General features: G+C 39.7%; 1 protein-coding gene across 4 annotated transcripts in view; it reads right to left on the bottom strand.

Moving 5' to 3' along the window:
• c2cd2l (c2cd2 like) overlaps nt 1–19,404 on the bottom strand; it is a 104,357-nt gene that overhangs the window by 34,795 nt on the left and 50,158 nt on the right. For 2 of the 4 annotated variants that reach the window (XM_069894999.1, XM_069895000.1), the window contains exons 2-3: nt 13,862–13,957; nt 551–670 (exon numbers count right to left, since the gene is read on the bottom strand). In XM_069894999.1, the coding sequence (XP_069751100.1) occupies nt 551–670; nt 13,862–13,957 (216 nt within the window). Of the gene's footprint in view, nt 1–550; nt 671–12,796; nt 12,832–13,861; nt 13,958–19,404 lie in introns of all 4 variants that reach the window. The other 2 variants (XM_069895002.1, XM_069895001.1) reach the window with 2 other exon arrangements.

Raw genomic sequence — 19,404 nt, 5'->3', positions numbered from 1 at the left:
TTGAAAAAAAAATTCTTCATAAACCAACATGAATTTTCCAGACTGGATCAATAATTCCAAACCTCAAGATATTATCAGCTTTTCCCATCATTAATACCCATCAAGATTCCTATTTAATGCTTTCACAGTTGACAGGACACCCGTGTTTTTCCACTTACAGTAATGATAGATCCTTTCCTCCCAATGTGGTCATCACAGAGGTACAGCAGATAGCACTGCTACCTCACAGCTCCAGAGACCCAAGTTCAATCCTTACCTCCAGCACCAACAATGGGGAGTTTGCTCATTCTCCCTGTGACCATGTGGGATTACCCTTGCTGCTCCAGAGTCCTCCCACATCCTAAAGTCATGCTCTATGGTAGGCTTTATATGTACCCAGTAAGTTGCTTCGAATATAGGTGGCAGGTTGTGGAATTCATTAGGGAAGCTGGTAGAATTGACAAGGATGCAGGAGAATTGAAATGGGATAAACATGGTTTGTGTGACCATGATAGGCCAAGGGGCTTGCTTCCCTGCTGTTTGACTTGATAATGAGATACACGGTGATTACCTGGATCTGAAGTGGAGCCAGAGTGACTTGGTAGGAATCCATGGACACTGCAGCTGGAGACTGCTGAGTAACAGACACAGGAAACTGAATTGTATCCACTGCTAAATTGCAGCAAAGTACCTGCAGCAAACAAATGGTTAACAATTCAATTCTTTAAACCAAATAAAAATAATTATGTCCTCATTATCCTTGTCCTGAATATTCCACAGGCTGTCATTTATCATTCCGACCATTTGTTTAATTTTGCAGCCAAGTGGTGCCGCTCATCAAGCTGGTAAAACACATTGAACATGGGAAATACGACTGAGGCTGGAAGTACATTGATGGATGTTTCCTTATATCAATAAAAAGTGCCTCACACCAGTTTGACTCAAGTCTGAAGGCATTTCCCATTTGTAACAATGGTAACATTCCTCCAAAAAAGTGCTTCATTCAGTATCAAAAGCAGCTCAACAGTCAAACTTGTCGCCTCTGAATCAGAAGATTCTAGGTTTAAGCTCTGCTCCAGCACCCCAGTGCAAAAATCTAGAGCGACTTCATCGCAGACCTGAAGGAGTGCTGTTGGAGATGCTGGCTTTCAATTGCAACATTAAACAAAAACTTAGCCTGCATTCTGAGCACTTGCAAGAGATCCTAAGGCATTATTTCAATGACATGCAGTAGAGTTCTCTCGGGAGTCTTGGTCAGCATTTGTCCCTCAATTAGCAAGTTAAGTAATCAACTATGAATTGGTGAACACTGCATCCATGAACTTGTTGTGTGCAAGTTTCCTGCTGTGCCTCCTATATTGCACTAATAATCACTGAAAATGACATGAATGTACAGGGTTTTGGAAATGCAATGAATTGGATATCTTTATTAAAGAATCCACACAGCTGTAAAGAGCTACACAGGTTGATGGGATAGCTAAGAAGGCTTGTGGTATGTTGGGCTTCATTAATTGGGGGATTGAATTCAGGAGTTGAGAGGTAATGTTGCAGCTCTCATAACTCTCTGGTGACCACACTTAGAATATTGTGTTCAGTTCTGGTCTCCTCGTACAGGAAAGATGTGGATAGGGTACAGAGGAGATTTACCAAAATGTTGCGTGGATGGAAAAATGTCTTATGAGGTAAGGTTAGCAGAGCTGGTGTGGGGTGGGGTCGCGTGATGCAGGGAGAGTAGGCAGAAGTGAGCCCCCGGAGCTCACAGATCTATACGAAGATAAACTATAACAAAAGAATTTAAAGATAGCCAAAATACTTACAAGTGGTGTGGGAAAATACCAGGATCAGCAATAATAACAAAGAAACAAAATCAACAGACAGAAATGGTAAAGAGCCAGCCCCGAGATCCCCAGAGCAAGTCGAGGTGCCTCAAGGTGATGAAAATGGCGGGGCCGCCCCGAGGCCCGCCAGTGAAGCCGTCTCTGCTGGAGCAGCCTGCCCGACAGGAGAGCAATGGCCAAGGAAACAACATGGTTTTTTTTTTTTTTCATTTAAAAAATCATTTAATTTTACTCAAATTAAGTCTACATGAATTGCCTTTTTTTTTAAATTTTTTATTTTTTTTTAAATTTTTTATTTTTCACACCATAAATCACAATAGCCATGATATACACTTTTTCTTTTCCACACATTTACAGTGACTTTTTCTCCCTCCCCCCTCCCTCCTCCCAAGCCACCCCCCCACCCCCCCCCCCTCTCATCCATTTTAGGTATACAATCTAGGTTGCATTAATTCAGTTAGACAATGTTGTCATTCAACAAAAATACACCAGAAATTCTACTGAGTCCATTCTTTTCTTTTCTTCTCCTTCCATCAACTTAGGTAATGTTTGTTCCCGGTAGGTTTTCGCTATTGTATTTAATGTAAGGCTCCCATACTTGTTCGAATATTTCAATATTATTTCTTAAACTATATGTTATTTTTTCTAATGGAATACATTTATTCATTTCTATATACCATTGTTGTATTTTCAAATTATCTTCCAATTTCCAGGTTGACATAATACATTTTTTTGCTACGGCTAGGGCTATCTTGACAAATCTTTTTTGTGCATCTTCCAAGTCAATTCCAAATTCTTTATTTTTTATGTTACTTAGGAGAAAGATCTCTGGATTCTTTGGTATATTGTTTTCTGTTATTTTATTTAATATCTGATTGAGATCATCCCAAAATTTTTCTACTCTCTCACATGTCCAGATTGCATGAATTGTTGTTCCCCTTTCTTTTTTACATCGAAAACATCTATCAGATACTGTTGGGTCCCATTTATTTAACTTTTGCGGTGTAATGTATAGTCTGTGTAACCAATTATATTGTATCATACGCAGCCTCGTATTTATTGTATTTCTCATCGTTCCAGAGCATAACTTCTCCCATGTTTCCTTTTTTATCTTTATATTTAAATCTTGTTCCCATTTTTGTTTAGTTTTACCATTTGTTTCCTCATTTTCCTTTTCTTGCAGTTTAATATACATATTTTTTATAAATCTTTTGATTAACATTGTATCTGTAATCACATATTCAAGGTTACTTCCCTCTGGTAAACTCAAGTTGCTTCCTAATTTATCTTTCAAGTAGGATCTCAGTTGGTAATATGCCAGCGCTGTATCTCCAGTTATATTGTACTTATCTCTCATTTGTTCAAAGGATAAGAATCTACTTCCTGAAAAACAATTTTCTATTCTTTTAATCCCTTTTTTTTCCCATTTTCTAAAGGCAAGGTTGTCTATTGTAAAAGGGAGTAGCTTATTTTGCGTCAATATTAGTTTTGGTATTTGGTAATTTATTTTATTTCTTTCTACATGAATCTTCTTCCATATATTGAGGAGATGGTGTAATACTGGAGAAGTTCTATGTTGTACCAATTTTTCGTCCCATTTATATAATATGTGTTCAGGTATCTTTTCCCCTATTTTATCTAATTCTAGTCTCGTCCAGTCTGGTTTTTCCCTTGTTTGATAAAAATCTGATAGGTACCTTAATTGTGCGGCTCTATAATAATTTTTGAAGTTTGGCAATTGTAAGCCTCCTTGTTTATACCATTCTGTTAATTTATCTAGTGCTATCCTCGGTTTCCCCCCTCTCCATAAAAATCTCCTTATTATTTTCTTTAACTCTTTGAAGAATTTTTCTGTCAGTTGTATTGGCAATGCCTGAAATAAGTATAGTATCCTTGGAAAAATGTTCATTTTAATACAGTTTATCCTTCCTATCAGTGTTAGTGGTAGCTCTTTCCAATGCTCTAAATCGTCCTGTAATTTTTTCATTAGTGGATTGTAATTGAGTTTATATAATTGGCCTAGATTTTTGTTTATTTGCACACCTAGGTATCTTATTGCCTGCGTTTGCCATCTGAATGGGGATTCCTCCTTAAATTTTGAGAAATCCGCGTTATTCATAGGCATTGCTTCACTTTTATTTACGTTTATCTTGTATCCCGACACTTCTCCATATTCCTTCAATTTCTTATATAGTTCTTTTATTGATAGTTCTGGTTCTGTTAAGTACACTATCACATCATCCGCAAACAGACTGATTTTATATTCCCTGTCTTTTATTTTTATTCCTTTTATATTATTATCTCTTCTTATCGATTCTGCTAGTGATTCTATAGCTAGCGCAAACAATAATGGTGATAGTGGGCATCCCTGCCGCGTTGACCTGCTTAAGTTAAATTGCTTTGATACATGTCCATTTACTGTCACTTTCGCTAACGGTCCCTTATATAATGCTTTAATCCAATTAATATACTTCTCCGGTAAACTGAATTTTTGCAATACTTTGAACAAGTAATTCCATTCTACTCTGTCGAAGGCCTTCTCTGCGTCTAAAGCAACTGCTACTGCCGGTGCTTTATTTCCTTCTACTGCATGAATTAAGTTAATAAATTTACAAATATTGTCTGTTGTGCGTCTTTTTTTGATAAATCCAGTTTGGTCTAAATTTACCATTTTCGGTACCTGTTCTGCTAATCTGTTCGCTAATAGTTTAGCTATTATCTTATAATCTGTGTTTAGCAGAGATATTGGTCTATATGACGCTGGTGAGAGTGGATCTTTCCCTTGTTTTAGTATCACTGTAATTATTGCTGTTTTACATGAATCTGGTAAGTTTTGTGTCTCATCAATCTGGTTGATTACATCCAGGAGGGGCGGTATTATTAGGTCTTTAAATGTTTTGTAGAATTCTATTGGGAGTCCATCCTCTCCTGGTGTCTTATTATTTGGTAAATTTTTTATTATCTCTTGTATTTCTACTGTTCCAAATGGTTCTGTTAATTTATTTTGTTCCTCTATTTGTAGTTTTGGTAGTTCAATTTTAGTCAAAAATTCATCTATTTTCCCTTCTTTCCCTTCGTTTTCGGTTCGGTATAATTGTTCATAGAATTCTCTGAAGTTTTCCTTAATTTCTTTTGGATTATATGTAATTTGTTTGTCTTTTTTCCTTGTTGCCAATACCATTTTCTTAGTTTGCTCTGTCTTAAGCTGCCATGCTAGGATTTTGTGTGTTTTTTCCCCTAGTTCATAATATTTCTGTTTTGTCTTCATTATATTCTTCTCCACCTTATATGTTTGTAATGTTTCATATTTTATTTTTTTATCCGCCAATTCTCTTCTTTTGGTTGTATCTTCCTTTATTGCTAATTTTTTTTCTATGTTTATTATTTCCCTTTCCAACTGCTCTGTTTCCTGATTATAGTCCTTCTTCATCTTGGTTGCATAACTTATTATTTGCCCTCTAATGAATGCTTTCATTGCGTCCCATAGTATAAACTTATCTTCCACTGATTCCGTATTTACTTCAAAGTACATTTTTAATTGTTTTTCAATAAATTCTCTAAAATCCTGTCTTTTAAGTAGCATGGGGTTTAATCTCCATCTATACATTCTTGGAGGGATGTCCTCTAGCTCTATTGCCAATAACAGGGGTGAGTGGTCCGATAATAGTCTAGCTTTATATTCCGTTTTCCTAACTCTCTCTTGAATGTGGGCTGATAACAGGAATAGGTCTATCCTTGAGTATGTTTTATGTCTAGTCGAGTAGTATGAGTATTCCTTTTCTTTTGGGTTTTGTTTCCTCCATATGTCCACAAGTTTCATTTCTTGCATTGATTTAATTATAAATTTGGTTACTTTGTTCTTCCTGTTAATTTTTTTCCCCGTTTTATCCATATTTGGATCCAAATTCAGATTGAAATCCCCTCCTATTAGTATGTTCCCTTGCGTATTAGCTACCTTCAAAAAGATATCTTGCATAAACTTTTGATCTTCTTCGTTAGGTGAATATATATTAAGTAGATTCCAAAGCTCTGAATATATCTGACATTTTATCATAACATATCTCCCTGCTGGATCTATTATTTCCTCTTCTATTTTAAATGGCACATTTTTGCTAATTAATATAGCCACTCCTCTTGCTTTTGAATTATACGATGCTGCTGTTACATGTCCTACCCAATCTCTCTTTAATTTCTTGTGCTCCAATTCAGTTAAGTGTGTTTCTTGGACAAATGCTATATCTATTTTTTCCTTTTTCAGTAAATTTAGTAGTTTCTTCCTTTTAATTTGGTTATGTATTCCATTAATATTTAGAGTCATATAGTTCAGCGTAGCCATTTTATATTTTGTTTATCTTCTCTTTCTGTTTTTCCATCATTACCTTTCCTCCTTTTCCATTTCTGTTTTCTTATTTTCAACTCTTTACCAGACAACATTCCTACAACATCCAACATTTTCCTTATTCTCCTATTTCTATCTTCTTTATCCCCAATCTCCCCTTCCCCTCCTGAGTTGCCCTTTATCCCTTGTCGGACAACCACATCTCCCCTCTCCATTTGGATTTGCGAATCCACTCGCAAGCGTCAACTGATTTTGCAGTGACCGCTCTTTTCCCCCACCCAGCCCCCCCCAGAAAAGATTTCGCTTTTTATATGTCACAAAGGTCACTCTTTTAATTCCCTCCTTATTCTCTCTATTCCATTACCTTCCCTTATTAATTCTTGTCTATACTCTCTATGTTTTCCTCTAATTACAGATACTTTCACATATGCCCATTGTCTCTATTCACTCTTATACCTCTTTACCCGCATACATATCAATCGTGGTCATTTTTACCCTCCTTACCCGTCTTCATCCCTCAGTCTATTTTTGTCTTTACCCACATACATATCAATCGTGATGATTTTTGCTCTCATTACCCGTCTTCATCCCTCAGTCTATTTTTGTAATTGTTCTGCAAATTTTCGTGCTTCTTCTGGATCCGAGAATAGTCTGTTTTGTTGTCCTGGAATAAATATTTTCAATACCGCAGGATGCTTCAATGTAAATTTATATCCTTTCTTCCATAAAATCGCTTTTGCTGCATTGAACTCTTTTCTCTTCTTTAGGAGTTCAAAGCTTATATCTGGATAAATGAAGATTTTTTGCCCTTTATACTCCAGTGGTTTGTTGCCCACTCTTACTTTTTCCATTGTCTTCTCCAGTACCTTTTCTCTTGTAGTATATCTTAGGAATTTTACTACAATAGATCTTGGTTTTTGTTGTGGTTGTGGTTTAGGGGCCAATGCTCTATGTGCCCTTTCTATTTCCATTTCTTGCTGTAGTTCTGGACATCCTAGGGCCTTAGGGATCCATTCTTTTATAAACTCCCTCATATTCTTGCCTTCTACATCTTCCTTAAGGCCCACTATCTTTATGTTATTTCTTCTGTTATAATTTTCCATTATATCTATTTTTTGGGCTAGTAATTCTTGTGTCTCTTTAGTTTTTTTATTAGATTCCTCCAATTTCTTTTTTAAGTCTTCTACCTCCATTTCTGCTGCTATTGCCCGTTCTTCCATCTTGTCCATTTTTTTCCCCATTTCTGTTAAGGTCATATCCATTTTATTTATTTTCTTTTCTGTGTTGTTTATTCTTCTTAAATCATTGAATTCCTGTGTTTGCCATTCTTTAAATGACTCCATGTATCCTCTAACAAGAGCAAGTATATCCTTTACCTTGCCTTTCCCTTTATCTATTTCACTGTATTCTTCCTCTTCTTCTTCCTCTGGGTTGACCATCTGTTGTTTCTTTGCTGCCCTTTCCTCCTCTTCTTTCTTGTTTCCATTGTCTTCTGTGGTCTCTTCTTGCTGCAGGTGTTCTGCAGCTGTCGTTGCCGGCTGTGGAGATCGACTCCCCAGCTGGTCCCCCCTCCCGTCGGTGTGTTTTTTTTCATGCGCATTGCGCATGCGCGAGGAGTCGCGCATGCGCGGTTGCGCACTTTTACTCGGCTCTGTGAGCCATTGTTGTAGTTCTCTTTCTACCGACCTGAGGTAGTGGGGTCCTCTCTCCACAGCGGGCCTCTTCGGACAGGTAAGGCCTTCACCTTTTTCCTCCGTTGTCTTCTCTTCCTCTCTTCTTTCCGTTGATTTTGATTTTTCTCCTTTTGTCTCCATCTTCTTTCCACCTTTATACTCACTTTTCTTTAACTTGTATTTCTGTGCCTTTGTATTTTCTCTTGTTTTTCCCGACTTTTCTGGAGAGGGCTGGAGTTCACCGTCCGGCCACTACTCCATCACGTGACTCCTCCGAAACGACATGGTTTTGAAGCATCTTCCGGTCGGCGGGAGCCCAGTGAGAGATTCTGGAGAGGCTTGAGGCCCCCTCTCCCACAGTGGGACCGCCTGGTCGGGAGAGTCCGCACTGTGCACAACTATCAGGCCACCGACGATACGAGCAACGGATGCATAGCGGAGGAGCAGAATCGCCAGGCCAGGGGTGCTCACGCGGCGAGAACAGTGGTCGCGTAGCAGAGGAGCGAGTTTGCTGCGCTGGGAAAGTTTGCACTGTGTGTGACCTCCAAGCCATGGATGACAAGAACAGTGATCGAGAAGCGGAGGAACAGGATCACCAGGCCCAGAGAGTTTGCGGTGGGCACGACTCTCAAGCCATAAACAGTGGGTTGGCAGTCGTGAGGCAAAGGGGCTGGAATGCACTGCTAAAAAGCGAGGTCAGGGCCTGGCAAGAGCAGAGGACCATGGTGTTGGGTTGGATGACGCATTGAGTTTGAGTGATGACGTCGAGAAGGGCAATGAGGGCAATGTGGTAGTAGCAATAATAGCCAAAGAAAACTCCGTGAGGGCAGGAAGCCTGGAAGAGACTCACCTGGGACACAAAGAGGAGAGGAGGGGGCTCGGAGCTCTCTCTGCAGGATGTAATGGAGGCATTGGGCCTAATGGAAGATAGGTTATTTAAGGTAATGGACAATAGAGCCCAGGCTATGGGAAAAAAAGATAAAGTACAAGATGCCCTCTCTGATCTAATGGGAAGAATGAATGAGGCTGAAGAATGAATGAGAGTGGGTGCTAATGAAGACAAAATAAATTGAATAGAGAAGAAATTATACATCCTGATGAGAGAGAGGGAGCGCATCTGGACCAAGTCAGACACCCTGGAAAGATTTAGCCATAGAAACAACATAAAGGTAGTGGGGTTAAAAGAGGATATTGAAGGGAGAAATCCAGTTGTTTTTTTTTCCAGGTCTGGATCCATGAAATACTGCGCAGGGAGGTGCTGTCTGAAAAAGTAGAGGTAGAGAGGGCCCACTGATCCCACCTTCCAAAATCCAAATCCTGGATGGATACCCACTTCAATTTTAGTAAAGTTCCTGCATTACTAAGACAGAGAAGATTTTAAAAGTGTCGGCAACCAGTGCAAAAAAGATGGGGAGCCCGATGGAAAATGGTGGGGGGGGGGGGGGGGGGGGGGGCGGAGGGAAATAAAGTCTTTCTTTAATCCTGATATTAGTCCAACACTTTTAAAGTCAAGGAAAGAGTTTGAACCGGTCAAAAGGTTAGTAAAGCAAAATAGTTATCAATGTGTGTTGCGGTACCCAGCCACCCTCAAAATAGTAATGCCGGGGGGGACGGACAGAAAGATTTTATCTGAAGGCTTGACAATTTGCCAAGGAGTTACTGGTCCTTGGGTGGGGGGGGGGGGGGGGGGAAGAAAGGTAATGGTAAGAATGGGGAATAAACTATGGAAAGCTAAGATGCTGTTGTAAATAGTAACAGTATTTTGGTGCAATTACATGTTATTATTGGGTTTATGGAAACGGAAGGGGGAAAGGAAAAAAGTAAATACATGAAATGCGAAGGGGAATAAGGGAAAAAAATGAGATCTGGGGTGCTCAGGGGGAGATGAGGGGAGGAATATGAGTGTGGGGCACACGAGGGATGGTGACAAATGGTCAGTATGGAAAAGGCCATACTGCGATCAAAACAAAAATATTGCAAATTGGGGGAGAGAGCCCACACAGTCCTTGCATGGCAGTTGAGGATGGAGCAGGCCTCGAGAATAATCAGTGCGGTGCAAGCTGGGAAAGACAGGGTCTGCTATAAACCAAAGGAAATTAATGATACCTTCCGAGAATATTATGAAGGCTTATATAAATCAGAATTGATGGGGAGGTCAGACAAAATTGGTGAATTCTTGTCCAAAATAGAGCTGCCAAATTTGGACTTAGAAGAGCAGGAAGACTTAAATGGTCCCTTCACAGAAGACAAGATAGAGGAAGCATTGAACTCGTTACAAACTAACAAATCTCCGGGGGGGGATGGGTTTCCATCTGAGTTCTATAAGGAATTCAAAGATTTACTGATGCCTCTTTATATGGAGGTGATAGGTCAGGCAATGGAGGCCCATATGCTCCCAGATTCTTTTCCGACAGCAATTATTATGACAATCCTAAAGAAAGACAAAGGTCCATTGTTGAAATCTTCTTATAGGCCAATTTTGTTATTAAACACGGACTATAAGATAATAGCCAAAGCCCTGGCAAATAGATTGGCAAAGTATTTGCCAAAGCCAGTAAATATAGATCAAGCAGGCTTTGTACCAAAAAGACAGGTAGCAGATAACATCGGTAGACTGTTGAGAGTATTACACCTGGCACAAACTAGAAATGAGAGAGGTCTTACCATGGCCCTGGATGCAGAGAAGGCATTTGACAGACAGGAGTGGGACTTTTTATTTTAAGTGCTGGAGAAATTGGGGTTAGGGCCAACTTTTATTTATTGGCTATGGTCGCTATATCACGCATCCAAGGCGAAAGTTGTGACCCATGGACAAATTTCCTAAGCCTTCCCAGTGACAAGGTCTAGTAGACAGGGGTGTCCATTATCTCCAACTCTGTTCATACTGGCTATGGAACCGTAGGCCAAGGCCATTCGTCAGAATCCAGACATTAAGTGCTATAAAGCAGCCCAGGAAGAACACAAGATCAATCTATTTGCTGATGATGCATTGGTATATTTTACAGACCCAATGAAATCGCTGTCCAAACTGCGATCTACCCTGGAGGACTATGGGAAGGTTTCTGGGTATAAGGTCAATTGGAACAAGAGTGAAATTATACCACTCACAGGAGTGAACTATAGTCAATGTCAAGAGGATTGTTACTTAAGGTGGCCACTAAATAGGATCAAATATCTAGGAGTTAGAATAGATAATAATTTAAAAATTTGTACAAGTTAAATTACACTCCCTTGCTGGGAAAAATCGAGGAGGACCTGAACAGGTGGATGTCCCTGCTCATAATGCTAGTGGGCAGGGTCAACTGTATTAAAATGAATGTTGCAGCCAAGACTTCAGTATCTCTTCCAGACACTGCCTCTAGCATTGCTCTGGGATTTTCTTTTCTAGAACCTTTCATGGTTACGAACATTTTATGGAACAGGAAAGTAGCTAGGGTCTCTATGGAGAAAATGACCTGGGATTACAGTCTGGGCGGTTCACGGATGCTGGTCTTCAAAAAGTATTATTGGGCAGCCCAGTCAAGATACATCTCCTCACTCTTTGAGGGAGGGGAAGTGCCATCCTGGGTACAAATTGGTCTGCACTTGGTGGGCGAGAAGGTGGCAAAGGATTTTGTTTATAAATGGGATGCCAAATTGCTTTCCGGAAAAAACTGACAGCCCCATTTTGAAACAAATTATTCGCTTTTGGAATAACATTAACCAATATTTAGGAATAAAAGTGGGGCTATCCCCAAAAATGCTCCTGAATCCAAATCAATGAATACCTTTGAAAGTAGGTAACAAAACCCTGGACATCTGGCACTGGAACGGCATGAGGTGTATAGAGGACTGTTACGAGCAGGGGCAGATAATGACATTTGAACAACTTAGACAGAAATATGATTTATCAAATTGCTACCTTCAGATAAGATCTTTTCTCCAGGACAAATTAAGTCTAACCTTGGCCCTACCAAAGTGCCATGACATAGAGACCATGATTTGAAAGGAGAACACATGAAATTCATTTCGGCAATGTATTTCCTCCTCCAAGCAGAAGGACCTAAACGAAGCCTTCATAAATCAAGGCAGAAATGGGAGTCGGACCTAGGAATAATGATTGATGAGCAATCGGCCTGTGTCAGACCAGCATGACTGCAATCATCAATGCACAGTATAGGCTGGTGCAATACAGTTTTTTACACCATCTATACCTTACGCCGTAAAAGAGTAATAGATCTAAGCCAGAATTATTAGATCAATGTTTTAGATGTGGTATTGAGACAGGGACCTTTGTGCACACGACCTGGACATGTACCAAAGTGAGGCCCTTTTGGACGGAACTAGGTGAAGTCCTAGGGAAAATTATAGGTAAGGAATTCCCACAGGATGCAGAGCTATTCCTGTTGGGTAATATAATGGATATAAGACTTAAAATGAAGCTATCCAAATTCAATTTGTAATGATCGCATTGGCAGTGGCCAGGAAGTGCATAGCGGTTACCTGGAAGTCTGAATCTTGTTTGAGCATTGCACAGTGGAGCAAGGAGATGCAAGGCTGTGTTCCCCTGGAGAAAGTCACGTATAACTTAAGATTTGGCAACCATACTTAAAATTTATAGGAGCAGGGTTGTAGGGAGTACTGCAGCGCCTCGCCGCTCTGCCTTTCATGCTTCCTCCTCAGCTTTTGAGGGGGCGGGGCCTGTCTCATTCCAGCTGAGTAAAGTCAGGAAATCGGCCTGGACCAGGGCCGCCATGCCACGACAAACCTATAACACTCTGATGTATGATTTGTTCCTTTATTGTGAGTGCTTTTTATTGTCCTGTGTGTTTTCTTTTTTGATTAGTTAAGCGTTAAATGTTATGTGTCACGGGGGGGGGGGGGGGAGGGGGGAGGGGACGGTAGGGAAGGGGATGAATTTGAACTCAATAGAGGAGTCGGTATAGAATGAATTTGGATAAGTTGTAGTCGATGTTGATTGTACTCACTGGCAATGATATTGTTGAAAGCTCTGAGTCCAAGTCTGGAAAATTATAAATAAAATATTTTTAAAATGGTTAGCAGAGCTAAGACTTTTCTCTTTTGACTGAAGAAGAATGAGTGGTGACTTAATAGAGATCTACAAGATGGTGCGAGACATAGAGAAGGTAAACAATCAGCACCTTTATTTCCCAAGGCAGGATTAGCAAACACCAGATGACATCTGTACTAAGGGAGGAAAGTTTAGGGGAGACTTCAGTGGTTTTTAAATACACAATGTTGTGGGTGCCTGGAATTCATTGTGGAGGCTGGAACAATAGGGACATTTAAGAGACTCTTAGGCATATAGATGAAAGAAAAATAGAGGGTAATGTAGGGAGGGTTGAGTTTTTTTTTAGGTATATATGGGTCAGCACAACGTAGAAGGCCGAAGGAGGTCTTGTATAGTGCTGTAATGTTCTATGTACTATTAAATCGTTCTACACTGCAGAGTTTGATGTGTAGCATCTTGTGAGATTGTAAAGGTCACTGCATAAAGAGTTCCTTTTCCTTACCTGATATTATTATTGCACTGCCTAAGAATATAAATAACAGAAGTATGCCATTCAGCCCCTTGTCTTTACCATTAAAAAGATTACAGCCAATTGTTTACTTCGGCACCACTTCACTACTAAACCACTTGATTCCCTTCATAACTGTAATTTCTTTTGCTTGAACGTATTCAATGACTGAACCTCCATCCTTCCTGGGTTGATAATTTGCAAAGACACACCATGCTTTGGGGGCTGAAGAAACTTATTCTCATCTCTGTCTTCGATTGGCCCTGTTATGAGACTGTTATCACTGGGACTGGATATACAGACCATGGGAAATGTCAAATCTGCATCTATCTTGTCAAGACCCAAAAGTGTTGTTTCAATGAGGCCACCAAACGTCAGGAAGGATAAACCTGACTGGTAAGTTTTCCTCACATGACACACCCATGAACATAATTTTGCTCAATCTGTTCTTCCCTGGAACACATCTGTTCAGCACCCAGACTACTGATGATCCTTCTACATCATTCAACTTACCATGGTCTGTTCCGACTGAGCTATACATGTCACATGACTGATGCATGCTGTTGACGGCAGCTGGGGACCTTCTTCAAAGCTGATCTGCACAGAGCTCTGAAACAAAGATGGACAGATTCATCAAGATAACATTACCAATCTTAGAGCTCTATACGAGAAGGCAGCCAATACCATAAAAGACCTCCATCACCCTGGAGACAACCTCTTCTCACTGTTAGCTTTGGGAAAGAGGTATAGATGATCAGCACCTCTAAGTTCAAGAATAGTCAGTTTCCAACTGCTGTCTGGCTCACTATTTGAATCATAAACTACAACACCACATAAAAGGTTTGTCTGCACTCTAATAACACAACTCAAATGTTCTTTCACTGTGGTAACTGTGAATATTTATTATCTATCTTTTGTATTTTACAATTTAATGTGTAATTGTTTTTTTTAAATGTAGTAGTACCTGTTTGGCTGCAGCAATTAAGTCTGTTCGTGCATATGTACATTGTACAATGTATACAACAATAAACTCATTATTGATGATCAAATATTTGGATACATCAATAAAATAATGTACAGCAAGTCGAGATAACTATTTTCCAATACAAGTGCCAATTTTTTTTTTTATTGTCTGTTTTACCCAAGACATTCTACAGTTGCAAGCATCTGCTTTGTTCAAGTTGTTTGCTAGTGGTACAATAGGATTGAATGAATCAATACCAACCAGTTTGTAGACTATCTCAGTATCACATTCCTCAACAAATTAAAGGTTAAATATTGTTGCAGCATTTCCCAATTGACAGCAAGTTTATGTAATGCAACAGTAGAATGCAATAAAAACAAGCCACATTTTCATGACTTGGCCGCTGAATTTGCAGACTCAAAAATACGTGGGTAGGCAGGTTGTAAGGTGGATATAAGAAAGGGCGGAATTCCTCCCATTGAGAAGGAGAAGCCTGGGAGATGGCTCTACGGGGAAGGTGATGCAGCAACGGACCAGTGAGGGGCTCAGCGGCGCACACAGGCTGCGGGCGATTTGCGGACAAAGAACCTGCATATGTTGCGGGCTGCTGGATTCTACCTCATGGAAACTGGGCTTCAAGAGGGCTCTGAAGGGAAGAAGGGTTCTGAAGGGCCTCAGCGATCGAAGGCTGCCTGATCATATTTAGGTTTGGATCTGGAGCTCGGGCTGCCAATGAATGGAAGAGGAGTCTGAGGCTGCAGAGACTGTGCGAGCACTGGATACAAATCCAAGGTCCCTCAGTGACTGAAGGGACTTCCTTTTGCTTCTCTTTCTCTCATTGTCAGAGGCATCAGGCAATGCTCATGGCAACTCTTTGCCTTACAGCAGGCAAAAGTTGAAGAATATCAACTTTAACATTTTTTTATATTATTACATGACAATAAAAAGAATCTTGAACCTTGGATATAAACAGTTTACAGTGATTGACACTGAGGAAAAAAAAAGCAAATGGATTGTAACGTGGGAAAATGTGAAGTTGTTCATTCTAGAAGGAAAAGAGAATGTTTAAATGGAGAATGAAGACAAAGCTGCAAACATAGAGATTTGGAGGCCTTTGGACACAAAACCCAGAAACCTGAAGCACAGGAACGGCCAATGCAAAAAGGAGTTCCATTAAGTTTTTTTTTTCTATTTATGTCACCAGCTAATAAGTGTTTGATTGTGTCACCAACAATGAAATCTTGCCCAAGTCCCTTGGTCGATTATTTAATTCTCCTTCAAGATGCCCTCCCCTTAGATTCACGTAGAAAGGAAAAAAACAAATTACCAACTACCAAAATTATTATTGAAGCAAAATCAACTAATCCCTTTCACAATAGATAACCTTTCCTTTAGAGAATGGGAGAGAAAAGGGATCAAAAGAATAGAAAATTGTTTTTTGGGAAATAATTTATTATCTTTTGAACAAATGAAGTACAAATGTTTGCATACCACCAACTGAAAACCTTCTTGAAGGACAAATTGGGAAGGCCAGAAGGAAGCAGCTTTGAATATGTAATTAAAAGATTTATAACAAACATGTACATCAAACTGCAAGAGAAAGAGAACGAGGAAACAAGCTGTAAACCCAAACAAAAGTGGGAACAAGATCTAAACAAAGATAAAAAATGAAAAATGGGAAAAGCTATGCTCCGGAACTATGAGAAATACAATAAACACGAGGTTACGCATGACACAATATAATTCGTTACACAGGCTATACACCACACCCCAAAAGTTAAATAAATGGGACCCAACAGTATCAGATAGATGTTTTCACTGTAAGAAGGAAACGGGAACAACAGTACATGCAATCTGGGCATGTGAGAAAGTGGAAAAGTTTTGGGAAGATCTAAATCAGGTATTAAACAAAATCACAAAAAGCAACATACCAAAAAATCCAGAGATCTTTCTTCAAAGTAATATAAGTAAAGAACTAGGCCTTGATTTGGATGAAGCACAAAAAAAGATTTATTATGATAGCCTTAGCTGTTGCAAAAAAATGTATAATGTCAACCTGCAAATCAGAAGAGAGCCTGAGAGTACAGCAATGGTACATAGAAATGAATAAATTTATTCCGGTGGAAAAAATAATATAATTTAAGAAATAACATCACAGTATTCGAACAAATTTGAGAACCGTACATGGAACACAACAGAGAGGGCCTACCGTGGACCTCCACCCCCTAAAATGACAGAATGAGAAGAAGACGAAGTGAACTGACCCAGTGTGTAAAAGTAGATGACACAATTTTCTTGTTTATTTTCATTGTGTGATGACATTGTTTAATGGGTTTAATGTATTGTATAAGTTGAATGTTTAGTGGGTGGGGAGGGGGTTGGGAAGGAGGGAGGGAAGGGAGGGGGGGAAAAGGGGAGAAAATGACACTGTGTATATTCAAGAGGGAAATATTTGTGTGTATTTTGGTTAATATGGTTCATAGTGTGAAAAATTAAAGATTAAAAAAAATGCCCTCCCCTTGGGGGGAGTCACATGATGGAGTATTGACTGGTTGAATGGAACCAGCCCTCTCCAGAGAAAAGAAAAAAAGTTTTAAAAAACAGAGCTCAATAAACATAAAATACAGAAAGACAAAGATAAAGTTACAGAGAAGAGACAGAAGATGGCACCCAAAAGAGAAAAAGTAAGAATAACAGAGAAAAAGGAAGAAGGAAAATCACTGAAGAAGAAAGAAGAAGGCCTTACCTGCATGTCGGAGCTGAGAGCCACCGTGGAGAGGAGCAGCCGATCTCCAATGTTGGTGAGTCCCCAGAGGAGCAGTGTCCTCCTGACCGGCAGACTTCAAAAATGGCTCTCAGAGCCAAGAAGAGGTGCGCAACTGTGCATGCATGAAGAGTTACGCGTGCGCAATGCGCAAGTAAAAGAAAACGTTAACGCCAGCGGGAGGGGGGACTCAGCTGTGGAGTGGCCAGCTGCGGAGCAGCCAGCTACGGAGAGACGCCAGTATCAGGGCGTTTGGCTGGGGGAAGTAAGCAAGAAAGAAGAAGAGTGGTGAGAAAGAGAATGAAGGACTGGAAGAGGTTGAGCAGCAACAGGGTGACTGGCAGGGGGACGACTTGCAGCAGGAGGCCCAACAACGTGTTGACCTGCAGCAGGAGGCTTAACAGCAGGAGACACAGCAGCTGGAGGCCCAGCAAGGATACAGAAGCAGCTCACCAGAGAAGGATGAAGATACACAGATACAGAGAAGAAGATGACACAGACATAGATACAGACACAGAAGAAGACCAAGAATTTCAAAGGAAAGAAGAAGGTAAAATAGAAGGACAAAGTTTAGATTAAACCTTTTTTGAAGAACAAATGAGGTCATTAAAAGAATGACTATCATTAGAATTTAAGTTAGAGAAGACAATAAGCCGTTGGAATATATTTTATGTTTACCCAGACATGCTTTGAACTTTTAAAGAAGAGGAAGTAATTCAACACGGCGAAAACAATCTTATGGAAGAAAGGTTATAACTTTATATTAAGACATCTAGCAGTACTCAAAAGTATTTATTCCTGGGGAACAGAATAGACTGTTCTCGGACCCAAAGAAAGCCCAAGAATTTGATGAACATTTGCAGGACAGAAGAGAGGAGGAGGAGTGACAAGAAGGATGACTGGCAAGAAAATATACAAAAATATGTAAAAATATAAAATAAAGATAATGTATATATAAAGATTTAAAGATGGATAAGAGAAGGGATAGAAGGCGAAAAAAAAAGAGTTTTGTTATATGTATAGGAAAATAGTGTTCTCTGGGGGGGGTTGGGGGAGAATAGCGGTCACTGCGAAATTGGTTGACGCTTGCGAGTAAGTTCGCAAACCGAATGAAAAGGGGAGTTGTGGTTGTCGTCAAGGGACAAGGGGCAATCCAAGGAGGGGAGGTTCATTTGGGGTTAAAGGGTTATTGCTTGTGGGGATTGTTGGGGTATTTCATGTCTTAAGTGTGTTGTCATATATTGAGATTAAAAAGGAAAACTTAAAAAACAGTAATGGAAAAAAAAGGGGATGGAAGTGGTGAAGAGGCAGAAAAGAAGTGAAAATAAAGATATAAGATGGCCACGTTGGACTATATGACTATAAACATTAACGGAATATATAACCAAGTTGAAGTGTGTCCCATTGGAAAATAAAATCACATATAATTTAAAAGACAAAGTTACAATGTTTGAAAAAACCTGGGAACCATATATGGAACATACATGATAAGAAGATAAACACGATCAGATTTAATGTGTATAAGTAGATGATATATCTTTTTTGTTTGTATTCCTTTTGTATAAGTTATTGTTTTATTGTATTTTATATGTTTATATGTTTAATATTTACTGTTTTTGGAGGGGCGTGGGAAGGGGGAAGGGAGGATGAGAGGAAAAAATAAAGAGAAAATGTCACTGTGAATATTTAGAGATGCATCTGTAAATATATTGGTTGATATGGTTCATAGTGCAATAAATAATTACAAAAAAAATGCCCTCCCCTTTTAATACATGTCACTGCACAACACGGCTACTTAAACGGGAATTACCTGGAAATATCTCTATTAAAAAGCAATGAATTAAAAACGTTCATTTTATTTATTCAAGAGAGATGGCTATCACAAGTAGCAAGGAGTAAGAATCATCCCTAATTACACTGGCCGGCATGGTTATCTTAGCGGTTAATGCAATGCTATTACAGTGCCAGCAACCCAGGTTTGAAACCTATGCAGTCTGTAAGGAGTTAGTATGTTCTCCCCGTGTCTGTATGTGTTTCCTCCGGGTGCCCTAGTTTCCTCCAACCTTTCAAAAGGCACGGGGATTGCAGGTTAATTGGGGTATTGGTCGGCATGGTTGTGGGCCAGAAGGGCCTGTTACTGTGCTGTAAGTCTAAATTTAACATTTAAAAGGCTGCAAGGTTTAATAATCCATTTCAGAAAAGAGTGGGATGAGACAGAAAAGGGAAGCATGCTTCATTCCATACAGTTCATGGATCAGCAAGAGGCTCACTCTGAGGCGAAGGAACACACAGGCAGCAGGTTGTTGGTGACTTGAGGTGAAGCTGTGG

The sequence above is a fragment of the Narcine bancroftii genome, chromosome 8 (assembly GCF_036971445.1).
Source record: "Narcine bancroftii isolate sNarBan1 chromosome 8, sNarBan1.hap1, whole genome shotgun sequence".
Lineage (NCBI taxonomy): Eukaryota > Metazoa > Chordata > Chondrichthyes > Torpediniformes > Narcinidae > Narcine > Narcine bancroftii.
Note: the sequence above shows the minus strand (reverse complement) of the source record. Positions and strands in the feature narration are given on the sequence as shown.